This window comes from Colletotrichum phormii (genome assembly GCF_030913505.1).
Source record: "Colletotrichum phormii strain CBS 102054 chromosome Unknown BDP81scaffold_10, whole genome shotgun sequence".
NCBI classification, from domain to species: Eukaryota; Fungi; Ascomycota; class Sordariomycetes; order Glomerellales; family Glomerellaceae; genus Colletotrichum; species Colletotrichum phormii.
In genome coordinates this window covers 1,102,386-1,114,996 of record NW_026851452.1, presented here as the reverse complement: position 1 = coordinate 1,114,996, position 12,611 = coordinate 1,102,386, and the positions used below count along the sequence as shown (strand labels likewise).

General features: G+C 52.1%; 6 protein-coding genes across 6 annotated transcripts; 2 read left to right on the top strand and 4 right to left on the bottom strand.

Moving 5' to 3' along the window:
* Nucleotides 1-332: 332 nt before the first annotated feature.
* BDP81DRAFT_27641 (uncharacterized protein) lies at nucleotides 333-1,370 on the bottom strand. Its single transcript, XM_060582969.1, has one exon. It carries the CDS (start codon nucleotides 1,158-1,160, stop codon nucleotides 657-659), a length of 504 nt encoding a protein of 167 aa, XP_060445349.1. The 5' UTR covers nucleotides 1,161-1,370; the 3' UTR covers nucleotides 333-656.
* BDP81DRAFT_27640 (uncharacterized protein) lies at nucleotides 1,371-2,077 on the bottom strand. The gene has a single exon (XM_060582968.1). It carries the CDS (start codon nucleotides 1,938-1,940, stop codon nucleotides 1,581-1,583), a length of 360 nt encoding a protein of 119 aa, XP_060445348.1. The 5' UTR covers nucleotides 1,941-2,077; the 3' UTR covers nucleotides 1,371-1,580.
* Nucleotides 2,078-4,589: 2,512 nt separating this feature from the next.
* Nucleotides 4,590-5,471, top strand: BDP81DRAFT_461168 (uncharacterized protein; the record flags this gene model as incomplete). Its single annotated transcript, XM_060593740.1, has 2 exons — nucleotides 4,590-4,677; nucleotides 4,729-5,471. The coding sequence occupies 2 exons, from the start codon at nucleotides 4,590-4,592 to the stop codon at nucleotides 5,469-5,471; spliced, it is 831 nt and encodes a 276-aa protein (XP_060445347.1).
* Nucleotides 5,472-5,976: 505 nt separating this feature from the next.
* On the bottom strand, nucleotides 5,977-7,786 carry BDP81DRAFT_394396 (ubiquitin-conjugating enzyme; the record flags this gene model as incomplete). The annotated part of the gene is made up of 9 exons (XM_060587953.1): nucleotides 5,977-5,986; nucleotides 6,035-6,909; nucleotides 6,971-7,139; nucleotides 7,192-7,203; nucleotides 7,262-7,358; nucleotides 7,415-7,436; nucleotides 7,492-7,586; nucleotides 7,640-7,673; nucleotides 7,754-7,786. 9 exons carry the CDS (start codon nucleotides 7,784-7,786, stop codon nucleotides 5,977-5,979), a joined length of 1,347 nt encoding a protein of 448 aa, XP_060445346.1.
* A 1,583-nt stretch (nucleotides 7,787-9,369) lies between these two features.
* BDP81DRAFT_319697 (replication factor C) lies at nucleotides 9,370-10,690 on the top strand (the record flags this gene model as incomplete). Its single annotated transcript, XM_060584458.1, has 4 exons — nucleotides 9,370-9,485; nucleotides 9,557-9,635; nucleotides 9,684-10,466; nucleotides 10,520-10,690. 4 exons carry the CDS (start codon nucleotides 9,370-9,372, stop codon nucleotides 10,688-10,690), a joined length of 1,149 nt encoding a protein of 382 aa, XP_060445345.1.
* A 123-nt stretch (nucleotides 10,691-10,813) lies between these two features.
* Nucleotides 10,814-12,358, bottom strand: BDP81DRAFT_320054 (uncharacterized protein; the record flags this gene model as incomplete). Its single annotated transcript, XM_060584495.1, has 1 exon — nucleotides 10,814-12,358. One exon carries the CDS (start codon nucleotides 12,356-12,358, stop codon nucleotides 10,814-10,816), a length of 1,545 nt encoding a protein of 514 aa, XP_060445344.1.
* Between the last annotated feature and the right edge of the window lie 253 nt (nucleotides 12,359-12,611).

Here is a 12,611-nt window from a genome sequence, read left to right as displayed (position 1 = left end):
GAGTTGTCACTCACGCTGACCAATCTTCATACCCATTCCGTCTAGGGTACCTTACAAGCCAACGTCGACGAACCCACTTCCGTGATTTCCAGCAAGTTTGAGGGGATTGTTTCGCGATTAGGGACTGATATTGCGACACTAGTCTCCAGATCTCTAAACTGGAGTTGTTCATCATTAATGTATACAACCGTCTAACGGGTACAAGTTCCACATTATAAAGCTACTATCGAATCGATATCAATTGCACAAACGTAACGTCACGACACTGTACATTGGTCAACGTCGACCGGGTTCGTCTGCAGCTGTCAAACACTGGGAACGTCACGTTGACATGTGAATTTGGCACTTAGGAACATGAAAGTAGTGTAGAAATCTTCCGTTTTCATCAGACTATGGTACTCGAAAAGACAGTCGTTTCAGGCTCTCTCTGTCCTGTGGCGCACGAAGGGCCACCGAGCCTGAAAATTCCAACGCAGCTTCCGCGACAGGCTTGTTGCCGTGGCGTATAGAAGCGGGTATAATGCAAAAGCGATTTAAGCAAATCGTCATCATCTTCCAGTCGTTATCTCATTCATCAATCCATACACTCCCGCCTCTGCCTTGCTACAAATAAAGGCATGCTTAACCCCCCAACCAAGGCCGGCCAGTGTTCACGCCTACACCCATGGGGCAATAGGGTTGACCTCCCTGCTGCCTGCCGAAGATTCGGAGGAAACAGAGCCTGTGATTCTCTCACAACCGCCATAGGTTTGGCGAATCTGCTTCCGATTTGCGAACTTCTTCTTGGCAATCGTCTCAGGATCCGGTCCACTGGAAGGCTTGATGGCCTCTTCAGGAATTGCTCCGATGGGGGCATGTAGCTTTGCACTGGCCTCGGGGTCGTTCATTGCGATACCATGCTTGTGGTACTCTTGTTTCTTGAGCTGTTTCCAGTCTTGAGAGGATGGCTCGCCAGTGCTGAACCAGTCTTTAAGCTGGCTAACCCAATGATTTTTGCTGTCCTTGGGTTTGGACTTTTCACTTCGTCTCTTCTTTGTGGGGCTTCCACTGACACTAGCTGTAGAAGCGCTGTACTCAGATATCTGCGAATGGTCGGAGAACATGCGTTCCGGAGGAGACATTCTCAAGTCCATCTCCGAGATTCTGCGTCTGAGGCCCATCTCGTCATCGTCTGAGAGATCGATCAACGTTCCTGGATGGTTGTCTTCTTCGTCTATCGCTAGCCCGATTCTATGAGGGGCTGTTCGCGTGTCGATTGCAGCTATTCCTGAGCTGGATGCCGGGCGAGGTGGGCTCGGCGGGCGTAGGTGAGTGAATGCAAGGTCGACCGACTTGGCGAACTTGTGACCGAGAACAAAAGCGCGTTTCTGGGGAGACACCTTCTTGGGTGGGCTTTCAAGGATAGCCTGAGCTGGCGGATGAGAAATTCGATATCCAGTGAGAGAATCTCGATCAAGACTCTGCGGCGAATTTCTATTGATTCTTGGCAGTTCTTCGAATTCAGTAGTCTTGCTTCTCTGTGGTGTTGAGATTCCGAGGAGACTTCGCCGTTTCTTTTTCTTCTTCTCTGGAATCGGCCCCTAGCCGTAGACAAACGCCTCTGGTCCAGTATCAAAAGTGTAAGACTGTGGATCTGTCGAGGTTTCGACTTCTTCTTCACGTATGGGTCTGTACGATGAAGCCCAGTAAAACGGGGGCTCGGTGCCACCACTGGGTGTGGATGTGTGCGCTTCTCCAAAGCCGGCAGGAGGTAGGTTGATGCCTGGCTGTGTGGCTGAAGAGATGGAAGGTGCCGACGGTGATTGCAGGGCTGCGGTTGGGTATGAGAAGTTCCGAATGGGAGGTAAAGGTGCTGGTGAGTCAAAGGGTGAAAATAAGTCTTCTTGAATAGGGACAGGCGGGTTCTTCTGCTTGTTTCGATGCCGATGGAAGAGCCGCATTGTTCGGTGGGAGGGAATAGACTTGTGAGACTGCTATTCAAGCATTCGAAAAGACACCCAAATTCCCCGGAATTTCCAGTAGATGTCTGACAGGATTCCTTGATAGGTGAGGATGGACAGTGTTGCACAATTTCCGTATAGGGCGAAGTTGATGGTGGCTTGGAGGATATGAATATGTGCGGAGAAGATGAGAAGGAACGGCAGAGTTTGATAACAAGTATTCGAGGCGAAGGAGTTCGATGATTTGGAACAGGGTAAGGTAGTGAGAGATTGTATGTCCAGTCAACTTGAGGCAGTGTTGGAAAGAAGAGAAAGAAGAACAGGCGGGCGAGAGGTAGAAGTAGAGAAGATCAGCGGGGAGAGAAAGAGCGACCTCGTGGCAGTAACGTGCAAATTGACGCCGGCCCAAAAGAAGCGGAATGGAAATATGGGCATGGGACGGAAAGGTCTCAGAAGCCATGCATGCTCGCTGCTCGCTGGCTCGCTCTCTCGTGCTCTTGCCCCGCTCGTGTTGATTACCTTCCCATGTTTTCCACAGGAAAGAGCAGGCGGACTGGCTTGGCCTGCACCTTCCATGTTTTCTTTTGGTGGATGCCATGCCTTGTCCCGCATGCCACCCCGGCGTTCAGCACCTCGTGCTATTAGCTCCTGCCATGTTGAGGGCAGAAAGAGCGAGGCATCACGGACACCATCTATCCGATCCTGGTCGTATGCCAGCCTTGCAATACGACTGGACGCCACTATTCACTAATCATACGCTAATGCCAACGTTGGCAAAGACTGTGCGGTAAACGGTAAGAAGGACGTTTAGTATTCATTGTTAGGGCACCCTCACTGAGTGAGTGACGTCTTTCCTGACGGGAGGTGGCCAGTCTAATACTGCGGCATCGTTGGACCATAGTCAGAGCCCTTGCCTCAAGCTGTTGGAGGGCTGGGACGATGCAAGGAATGGGAGTTCCACCGTCGGACAGCTCGGTCGACCGTCGACCTAGTCATCCCTTGAGTGGATGTCTCGTAGTGTCTCATGAACCAAACCGCAAGACTGGTTCAGCAAAACCAAGTGCTAGCCCTTTGACGGCGTTCCGTTTCGTCCTTTATTGACCATCTTTTAGGTGGGAAATGTGGTGCTGTCAGCTTGAAAGCACGGCTATCCCAGCGGCCTGGTACAAGATCAAGATCCATCTCACACAATTTAGGCTTCCCGTATCGAGGCGCAGCATCCTTTGTTTACTGGACAGTAGGTTGAGGGGGCCCGTTCGTGCGGCATTTGGCTGGATGGAAGGAGGAGAATGCTCGATGCTCGCCGTCAAAAAAAATGAAATTAAACCTTCACCGATGAGGTTCAATATTGAAGACCGACCGGGGCCAAGCCAGGGACCGGCAGGTCATTTGCGACAAGTTTTCTTTATTTGGGGTTGTAGTGCTGGGCAATATCGAGATTTCGATAGCGCGTGGGCTGTAAAATGGAAGAAGCAAGTTTTCTTGCTGCAGCCACAATCTGATGTATCACAGATTCGGCTTGAAGCCCACGATTACTGTCCCTCGTTCCGCTGCATCAGACGTGCCCCCTAGAAGGTCACGTCTCTTAGGGGCCGTCGGAATTCTCACGAATCTAGGCAAGCTCGGGAACTGCCCATGGGCTGTGCGAGAATACGGACGTACGGCAGAACAACGTTGGGCGGATGTTCGGAAACTCTGGAAAGCTGAACTGCTAGACCTAAATCGCACCAGTTCGTTCTCGACGTCATTGCTAGATGATCGAGATTCAAGAATACGCTCATTTCTCGGACTCAAACTCAATGCCCATGGTATGAATTCTCTCCGGAAAGAGGTTCATCGTCGATTCCTACATCGGCGACTCCCCTCACAACAGCGGCTGAACAGAAATCTCGGGATGTCAACCAATCACTTTAGCCCACCTCCTTCTGCTGGCGAAGATGGATGGGGCACTTGGCACGTGCAGACAGTTAGGTACTCCTCGGCGGCGTGATTCAGATCTTGACAATCTTCTGCAGGCACCTTGCTCCAATCGAGCTTAGCCAGTGGCGAACCTGCATTTGAACGTCGTCCTTTGGCCGCTGTTTCTATTGCCCTGTCTTGCATCCAACCATTGACTTTGGAATCCGTTGAATGAATCGGGCGGGCCACAGAAGTAGGTAGGACAATACTTTCAAAAACATCAACAACACCAGCAAAGTCAACAAACAGAAACGGTCGCTTGGCGCGCGCACTTTGAGTTCACCCGACCTCTACGTCCGTTGGCTGACGCAACCCGCCCGACGACCGCATCGCCTAAACTATCACAACGCATTTCTTCTCTGGAAGCTTCCCACAAGGCACACAGGCACCCGCTTGAGAGCCACAGAACCTGATTTAAGCTGAATGCAGCCTTCCCTGCACAGCGCTAGCATCCGAAGCTGACAAAGTTCCCGAGCCATCTGCACGCGCGGCGCGCCAAACGCACGGTGCACATTTAGCTCCGATTGCACTACCGTTCCCCCTCCTTCTCAACCCCACCACGAGACGAGAGACATTCCAACCTCTCAACCTCCAATTCTCCCGCTCACACACTCAGACGCCGACCACCAAACAAACAAAAAAAGAGTCACCGCTGCTCCCGAGAGCGAGCCGCCAGCCCTCTCCACTACCATGCTCGGCCTCACGATACAAACAGACGCGATCTCGCCGCGCACATCGAATGCGCCGGCGCCGGCGCCATCTACGTCTGCGGCTGCTGGTCCGACTGCTGCCACAACCTCTTCGGCAGGCGGAACAAACCCACCACAAGCGCAGCAGACCCCTCCGCGATCCTCTCGCTCCTCCTCCCCCGCCCGGCCCCCCATCAGCCCCATAACCCCGACCCTGCCCCCGGCCCGTCTGCCGGACCCTCCCGCCCCTTTCGCTGCCGACCGCCCAGTACTCACCCACTCTTCCCAGCCGTCCACCGCTGCCGCCATCCCCCCTCCGCGTCCCGAGCCCATCGATTTTGATTCCAGTCCCGATGTTCTCGCCCTCAAGTCAGCCATCTCCATCCTCCAGATGCAATCCAAAAAGGCCGCCGCCGATATCCAAGGGCTCAACGCCGCAAAGAACGCCGCCGTAGATAACCCATCAGCTTTCCTCGCCGACCTCGGCGCAGGCAAAGTGCACACACAAGGCGACAAGCTGTTTGCCGAGTCCGACTCAGACTCGGACGACGAGACAGAGAGCAAGGCAGACGGGAGTGCCGCGCAAGGCAAGGCGAAGGAACTACCACAGCCGTGGGAGTCTCTCCCCAAACCCCAGAACGTGGTGCGCTGTCCACCCATCAACTGGTCGCAGTATGCCGTCGTCGGCGAGTCACTCGACAAGATACACGCGGACCAACTGGCCAGACCAAGCCAAGGCGCTCCGGCAACGTTGGGACCCAGCGGGACATACGAGTTCAAGGGAGAGCCTGGAGGTAACCAGAGACCCTTCATCGGTGTCGCGGCCCCTTACACACCTGGGAAGGACAGGATCGAGAAGAAGGCAAGGGGAGGCAAGCGATAAAACAGCATGTTTCTTCCTTCCAGAAGATTTGAAAAAAAGGAAGCCGTTCGAGGCAAGGTTGCTGGAACAAGCATCCCGGGAATGGGTGTATGATTGATGCTTTCCTACTGAGGTCATGAGATTACGAGGCGTTATGCATGAATGGGGTGCATGGGAAGGAAGGCGTTTTGATGAAACAGGCCAGAGCCTTGGTTTTGAAGAAGAAGAAAACAACGATATCAACTTCCGAATGTAGCTACTTTCGTCGCGTCATTATTCGAGGTATCTACTGGAGTCTAGCGGGACAATCCCAAGCCCGTTCCTGATATGCATGATTCCGATGCCGTTAACGCCGTCCGGACCATTGAAAGCAAGTTGAACCTGGACGAGCCAAGGTCAATTTTCACTACCGTCCTCATTATGACCGAAAAAAAGAGTCGACCTTTGTACCGAAATGGTCGCGTTGTAAGCACAAGCACACACATCATGATGTACCTTAGCCTGAAGGTGGTTTTCAGACGCAATATCATAAGTCACTGTAAAGGTTAGCTCAGGAACATAGGACAAAACTTTGAGCAACTTACTCCATGCTCTGCTGCACAGATCTACGGAGACGCCTGTTGTAGTTCTTCCGCGACTCGGCGCCTCCCCAATAAAGCGTATGTGCCTCAGGGTGTACCAAGGTTCGAGGGTCGTACGCCGGATCTTCTTCCTCCAGGGCCCTGAATACAGCCTCGATGTGAGTTCGAACGTCCTCTTTCCTCAGTGAGTTTGGGAAATAGCAAACTGTTCCGTCCTCTGCAATGCGGTGGTGGAAAATGCGTGTGTGAAACTTGACTCGAGGTTGCTCCTCGGGGAACTTGGTACTAAAGTGGATTTTGAAGCGAAATAAGCCGCCGTCAAGGTTCGTCATTGGACGTCCGAAGTAGGTAATGACCCAAACGAAAGGATTATTGTCCTCCAACTGGACATCGTGGGGGATGTCTTGACGTTTGAACGCCTGCACCACTTGTTCGTATTGGTGGCGCAAGTTTACAGAGAGTGTCATCTCCTTCTCGATCGCAATCTCGCCATCCTTGGCCCACTTGACGAGCTCATTGTCGAGAGCAGCCTTGACATTCCGCAGACGTCTTTCCAGTTCTGTGTAGTTGAACTTGCCGTCCATGGTGTTGCTAGCACCTTCAAACGGCATGCGCACAAACGCCTGGTGGTCTCTGACCTCGACCTTGGCCTTTTGCACAGCAAGCAGGTAATTGTCGTAGTACCATAGGAACCGCTGCTTGCATAAATCCTTGAAAGGCTCGAAAGGAACGTTCGTATCGTCCATGTCCTCGTTGTCGGTATCCAGCTGGTCTCCGTCTGCTGCGGACTGTTGGGCAATAGCGTTGCCGTCGGGTGTGAGACCAAGGTATTCCTCCATACGCTGGATGACGGAGATTCGAAGTGTTTCGTGACGTATCTGCGGCAAGAATCAGCCCCGTTGTCTCACATCATTCCAATACACAAGTATGTCTGTTCACCTTCTGGACGTAGTCCTTCTGATTCTTCTTATCCGATGCTTCATTTGCCTCCTCGAATCCAGGCTCGTTCTCGTATGGGTTTCCTGACATTAAGCTCTGGATTGAAATGAGGATAGATTCGAGGCCTTGTGCTGCAGACCATTCCTCTCCACGCTCTCCACGCCATGTGCTAGATCCTGTTAGTTAAAGTCCCATAGTAAATCCTATGCGCCTGGCTATACCCTAGAATGGACCTGCAGAACGTTAGTACTCCTTGCGCCCAGCATTCTCCGTTGCGGAAGGTAAACCTACAAGCAAACCTTGCCGGATGAGTAAATGTTGGGGTTAAATCGGCATCGGCCTCCGTTCGTTGTAATACCGTTGACGTTGGGCGACTTCCTAGGGTATTCTATTTGTGCGTCAGTCCAAACCACCCATCATTGCCACGTTATGGAAGAAGCGTACCCTTATTGAACCTGATCGCAAACTGCTTTCCCGTTAGCACTGCGTGTAAATGGGGCAATTTCAAAGCAAATTATTACCTCAAAGAACCCAAACTCGTAGGGAGTGTCGTGAGGTCCGATGATCAAGGCCTTAACATTGCGAACATCGACATCGCGACAAGCGACAGCTATGGCTGGAAAGGAGGTCAGCATATGGAATAGATTATGTTCGCGGAGAGGCTCGTACAGAGATCCGAGGTTCGCTGGATGTCGCCGAGTTCCTGTTGTGCGATCAAACATCAGCCTTGCAATTCTAGCCCCTCCTTCATCGCTCTGGTGAGGGGCGGGGCAGCTAAGGTACCTTGGTAATCCGAATAATGGATTGATCCGCCATGGTGCCAGCTGGGTCAGGCGCTGCCCCTTGACAGTCAGTGGGCGTGCTTTGACAGATGCTTGGTTGTAGGCCGTGATCGTAGATTCTCCTCGACGTGGGGTAGGTAGTTGATGGAGAATCGAAGATGTGAGTGCGGCCTGAGAGCCTGGGAGATTGGAAGATGTCAGGTCAGTAAAGCGCTCTCTGCGGCCGGGCAGATGCAACTTGGGTTCTGTTGGTTGTTCGGTTGGTGGGAGGAAACCAGGGTACGGAGGTGGGTAGGTCGGGTACCTCAGAGTGCAGATGGCAAGCACCACAGGGCATCGGGGTGGTAGAAGTAGTTCCGGGCGGTACCTTAGGGACCGGTACTAAGGTAACTTCAGTTGATGAGATGCTGGCGGGGGACGAGGCAGCTGCACCAGGTGCCTAAATTGGCAGTTTGGCGGGGCAGGAGGGGTAATTTTAGCGTGCGTTGATGCAGGCGAATCGCAGCGTTCTTCTGTGGTGAAGGGGCCTCTTTGAACTTCACAACTAAGAACTCCTTTGAAGCCCCACAGCGCAAAGTGGTGCCTTCTTTGATAATTTGATGAGGAGTTTGAGAGATATTACGAAGTTACAAGCCGGGGGGATGCCCACATGATACCTACCTTACCTCAGGCTTATATGAGATGTGGCTGAATGAGATGTTTGATGTCACACAATCACCTTCACTAAACTGAGCCTGCTTTACCAGCAGAAGGCTTTGATGACATTGGCTGGGGTGTGGTACTTGCTTTAGGCGGCGGGTGTTCACTCATTTATTTGTCAAACGATCCCTTGCCGCGTCTAACCGTTCAAAGGTCATCTCTGACCAGGTGTGACTCTTGATAATATAGTGAGGTCTCAGTCGAAATCTAACATTAGACGCCATCGGGTCCAAATCGGATAATGCTTCCTTTTCCTTTTTCTCCCTTCATAATATTATTATCTCACGTATAGCCAAGTTTCTTTGGACCCGAGGAATTGTCTCGAATCCCGCTGTGCTATAGAAGTATCTGGATCCTGATGGTTGGGAAAACGGTAACGCGATGACCAGCTTACCTACTTCCCGTATGATTGACAGGAAACCTCCATACCTATCCGTCCTAACCTCCGTAATCTTCATTTTCTGGCCTAACAATCTTCTTTGATTGAATGAAGAAAGTGGGCGAATAAAATGAAGTCAAGAAAATATTCCAATGTAGAGATGTCGAGTACGGTCAAAGTTGTGATGCTCACATGTACCATCGCTTGACGGAAGTAAAATAGGTAGCTTCAAGGTTGGAGTGAGTATCCCGGTTCAGACAGCTTTCGGTACGTATCTCATGTAAGGTTCCGAGGGTACCTCGAAAGTGGAACGGTCGCGGGGTTCTGTCGACGCGGTGGATCTACACCCCTGTCCGCCGAGAAAGCTCCAACACGCGTCAGATCGACTGGGCAGCGCGTTTGCTAGTTTAATTGATTTTCTTCGGTCGTCACCACCGCCACATACCTCAGGTGCAGAGAAGAGCTACGATTGATTGAAGACGACAAGATCACACGACCTCCAGCGACAAAATTTCGATCGAGATAGACATCAATCACACATGGCGAGCTTTTTCGACCTCAAGGCCAGGAAGGCCGCCGCTGCAAATGGCACGTCGACTCAGAAGCAAGAGAAATCTGCGCAGCCGCCACGAGCACAGCCGTGGGTCGAGAAATAGTTCGTCTTCCCGTCATGGAGTCCTAGAAGTCGTGCGTGTTTGAGGTTGCCATATTGACGTTCACCGATAGCCGTCCCAAGACTCTAAGCGATGTCACAGCACAAGACCACACCGTCACGGTTTTGCAGAGAACGCTGCAAGCCTCCAACGTACGACTGCTCCCTGATGCATTGAGATGTTGCTGACCCGATATACAGTTGCCGCACATGCTCTTCTACGGTCCACCCGGAACAGGAAAGACATCTACAGTACTGGCTTTGGCTAAAGAACTCTACGGCCCCGAGATGATCAAATCGCGCGTACTCGAGCTCAACGCTTCCGACGAGCGTGGAATCTCCATCGTCCGAGAGAAGGTGAAGGACTTTGCTCGCATGCAGTTGACGAACCCGACGAACGAATACAAGAAGAGATACCCTTGCCCTCCTTTCAAGATTATCATATTGGACGAGGCCGATTCCATGACACAAGACGCACAGAGTGCTCTGCGCCGCACCATGGAGACATACAGCAAGATCACGCGGTTTTGTTTGATCTGCAACTACGTCACGCGAATCATCGATCCTCTTGCTAGTCGTTGCAGCAAGTTCCGCTTCAAGAGCTTAGACCAGACCAACACGAAGAAGAGATTAGAGGATATCTCAGAGAACGAGGGCGTTCAGCTGGAGGACGGCGCAGTGGACGCCCTGATCAAGTGCAGTGAGGGTGACTTGCGAAAGGCCATCACATTCTTGCAGAGCGCTGCGCGGCTAGTGGGCGCGGGCGAGAAAGATGCTGCTGGCGGTGACGCGATGGATGTAGACAAGAAGCCCGTCACGGTGAAGATCATTGAAGATATCGCTGGTGTCATTCCTGACAAGACCATCGACACATTAATCTCCGCCATCCGCCCACACGGCGCTGGAGACACATACGCAGGGGTGGCCAAGGTGGTCGAGGACATGGTGGCAGATGGCTGGAGTGCCGGACAGGTAGTTACTCAGGTAAGTTACCCCCTGGTTTTTGAAAGCCCGTGAAATTGCTAACAGATTTCCAGCTCTATCAAGCACTCGTTTTTGACGAGACAATCCCAGACGTACAAAAGAATAAGATTGTCCTCATCTTTTCCGAGGTTGACAAAAGACTTGTGGATGGCGCGGATGAGCACTTGTCTATCCTTGATCTGGTCTTGAGGATATCGGGGGTTATGAGTGGTCGTGGCAACTAATCAGTCCTCGGATTGGGCTGCGGGCTTGATCGACACTAAGCGGCATCTGGTTTGGCAATTAGAGGCGTTGACAATGGCAAAAAGTCCAATCTATGAGGGGTATGTAACAACTGTAGAGACTCATCAAATATGATCTTCATGACCAATGAGACCAAGCTTCCCATCAATGACAGACCAAATATCGTCGTGCTTGACCGTGGATCCCTTAATCTGATGTCTGATGTGCTGCCTCATCCCCGGCTTTTCCGACCCTTGCGTCAACCATATATCTTCCTCCGTCGTGTCTCCCGCCTCCATCTCGGCCTTTTTTGGCTCGTGGCCAAGGAGCTTGTCAACTTCCTGAAGCGCCGTTGTAGAGCCTTCCAGTGCGACCTGGCCTTCCTCGATCTTCTCTGCAACAGCCTCTAATGTTGCAATCTTGGCCGAGTCTGCCGCAAACACCCATGGCTTGACTCGGTCTGAAGGTACTGGCTTCTCGGCCATAGCCGTGGAGAAGTCCTCCCCAAACCCTGACTTGGGTCTGCCCGCTCCGGGCATGGGATGTCCTGGAAGAAGCTGGCTTTCTTCGGCGAGATGATCCAGCGCCTGTCGAGTCTCTCTCGCCTGCTTAGCCAGAACAGTGTGGATATGCGACTTTTGGGTGATCATCCCCTTCTGTTCTCGAGAAAGTGAGAGAAGCTTCTCCAGGTAAGGCAGCAGAAGGTGAGCAGTGGGTGCTGAGGGAATGGACTGGCTTTGATCAGCAGTTGATGAGGCTTCGCCACCGGGCTTCAGGATTGGCTGTGTCTGCTCTGAGACGATATTGAGCAGTGCTTTCCTCGCAGCTACGTATTTGTTGTACTTGCTCTTGATTTCGCCTAGATGCTCGTCGATGGTGGCTTGTTCAGCATGCCCGTTATATCCATTTGCCTGGTCATCTGCTTCCCCTGAAGCCTTGCTGAGCTCCGTCTCGATCCAGTTGATTAACTCAGCCCGAGTAGCATCCAAAGCATGCGCCTTTGCCTCGTCACTGGCTTGGCCTGCCAGGGATGCTGTATTTTGTCGAACACCGTTGAGGAGTTGCTCTTCACGCTGAAGCAGCAGTTTGGCTCTCAGCACGACTTTTTCGAGCTGATCAGCCAGACCTCCCAAGTTCGTCTTCGTTGTACTGGCGCTGACAGAGAAGCCGTTCACAACCTCTTTTGGAACCTCTGGTAAAGACATGGACTTCCTGAAAACATCTTCGAGATCGAGAAAGTCTGGTGATGCTGCAGGCTGGCGTCCCAGTAGATCCAAGTACTTCTGAACCGTCAACAATCGCTGTTGCTTCTGCCATAATTTGACGAGGGCCACATGTTGCTCAATCTGGTCCCTGAGGTCGACAGCCTTTGGCCGCGACGGGGCTGCCGTTACCGCTGCATCTCGAGTGATTTCGTATTCATTGCGAGCCTTGAGGTTGGCATTCAAAGCTTTGAGATATTCCTTCTGTAGGCCTCTAACCTCATTCGTTGGCCTCACCCTGCAAGAAGCATCAACAAGAGACAATGGTTCTTGAATCGGCCCTGGTTGACGGCAGGCTTGAAGATGAAGGGCCAAGGCGCGTCGGATGTATGCTACTTGCTCCCGTGGTTTGACGTAAGGTTCAAGTGATGCCTGAACCTTCTGAATGGATTTGGGAACTGGATCCATTTCGCCGAAAGCCTGAGGCTAAGCCATAGAGAATGTTCCAGTTGCGCCAACGAAGGATAATTCCGTCGGATCGAATTTTGGCCTCAATTCTTCTTTGCGCGTGTTAATGTTGATGATTGCTGGTGCTGTGATTTACACAGCTCGGTGGTTCAGGGGTGGTGTGGATTTCCCTTGGCGTCGCTGCTCCACCCTGTGTCGATACAGTGACAGGTCAGCGCCACGACGTCACGTGCAGCTATCTGCCTTAACTGGA

Excerpts from the sequence above, each read along its gene's own strand:
- BDP81DRAFT_27641 (XM_060582969.1), bottom strand. The coding sequence starts at position 1,160 with ATGGGCCTCAGACGCAGAATCTCGGAGATGGACTTGAGAATGTCTCCT.
- BDP81DRAFT_27640 (XM_060582968.1), bottom strand. The coding sequence starts at position 1,940 with ATGCGGCTCTTCCATCGGCATCGAAACAAGCAGAAGAACCCGCCTGTC.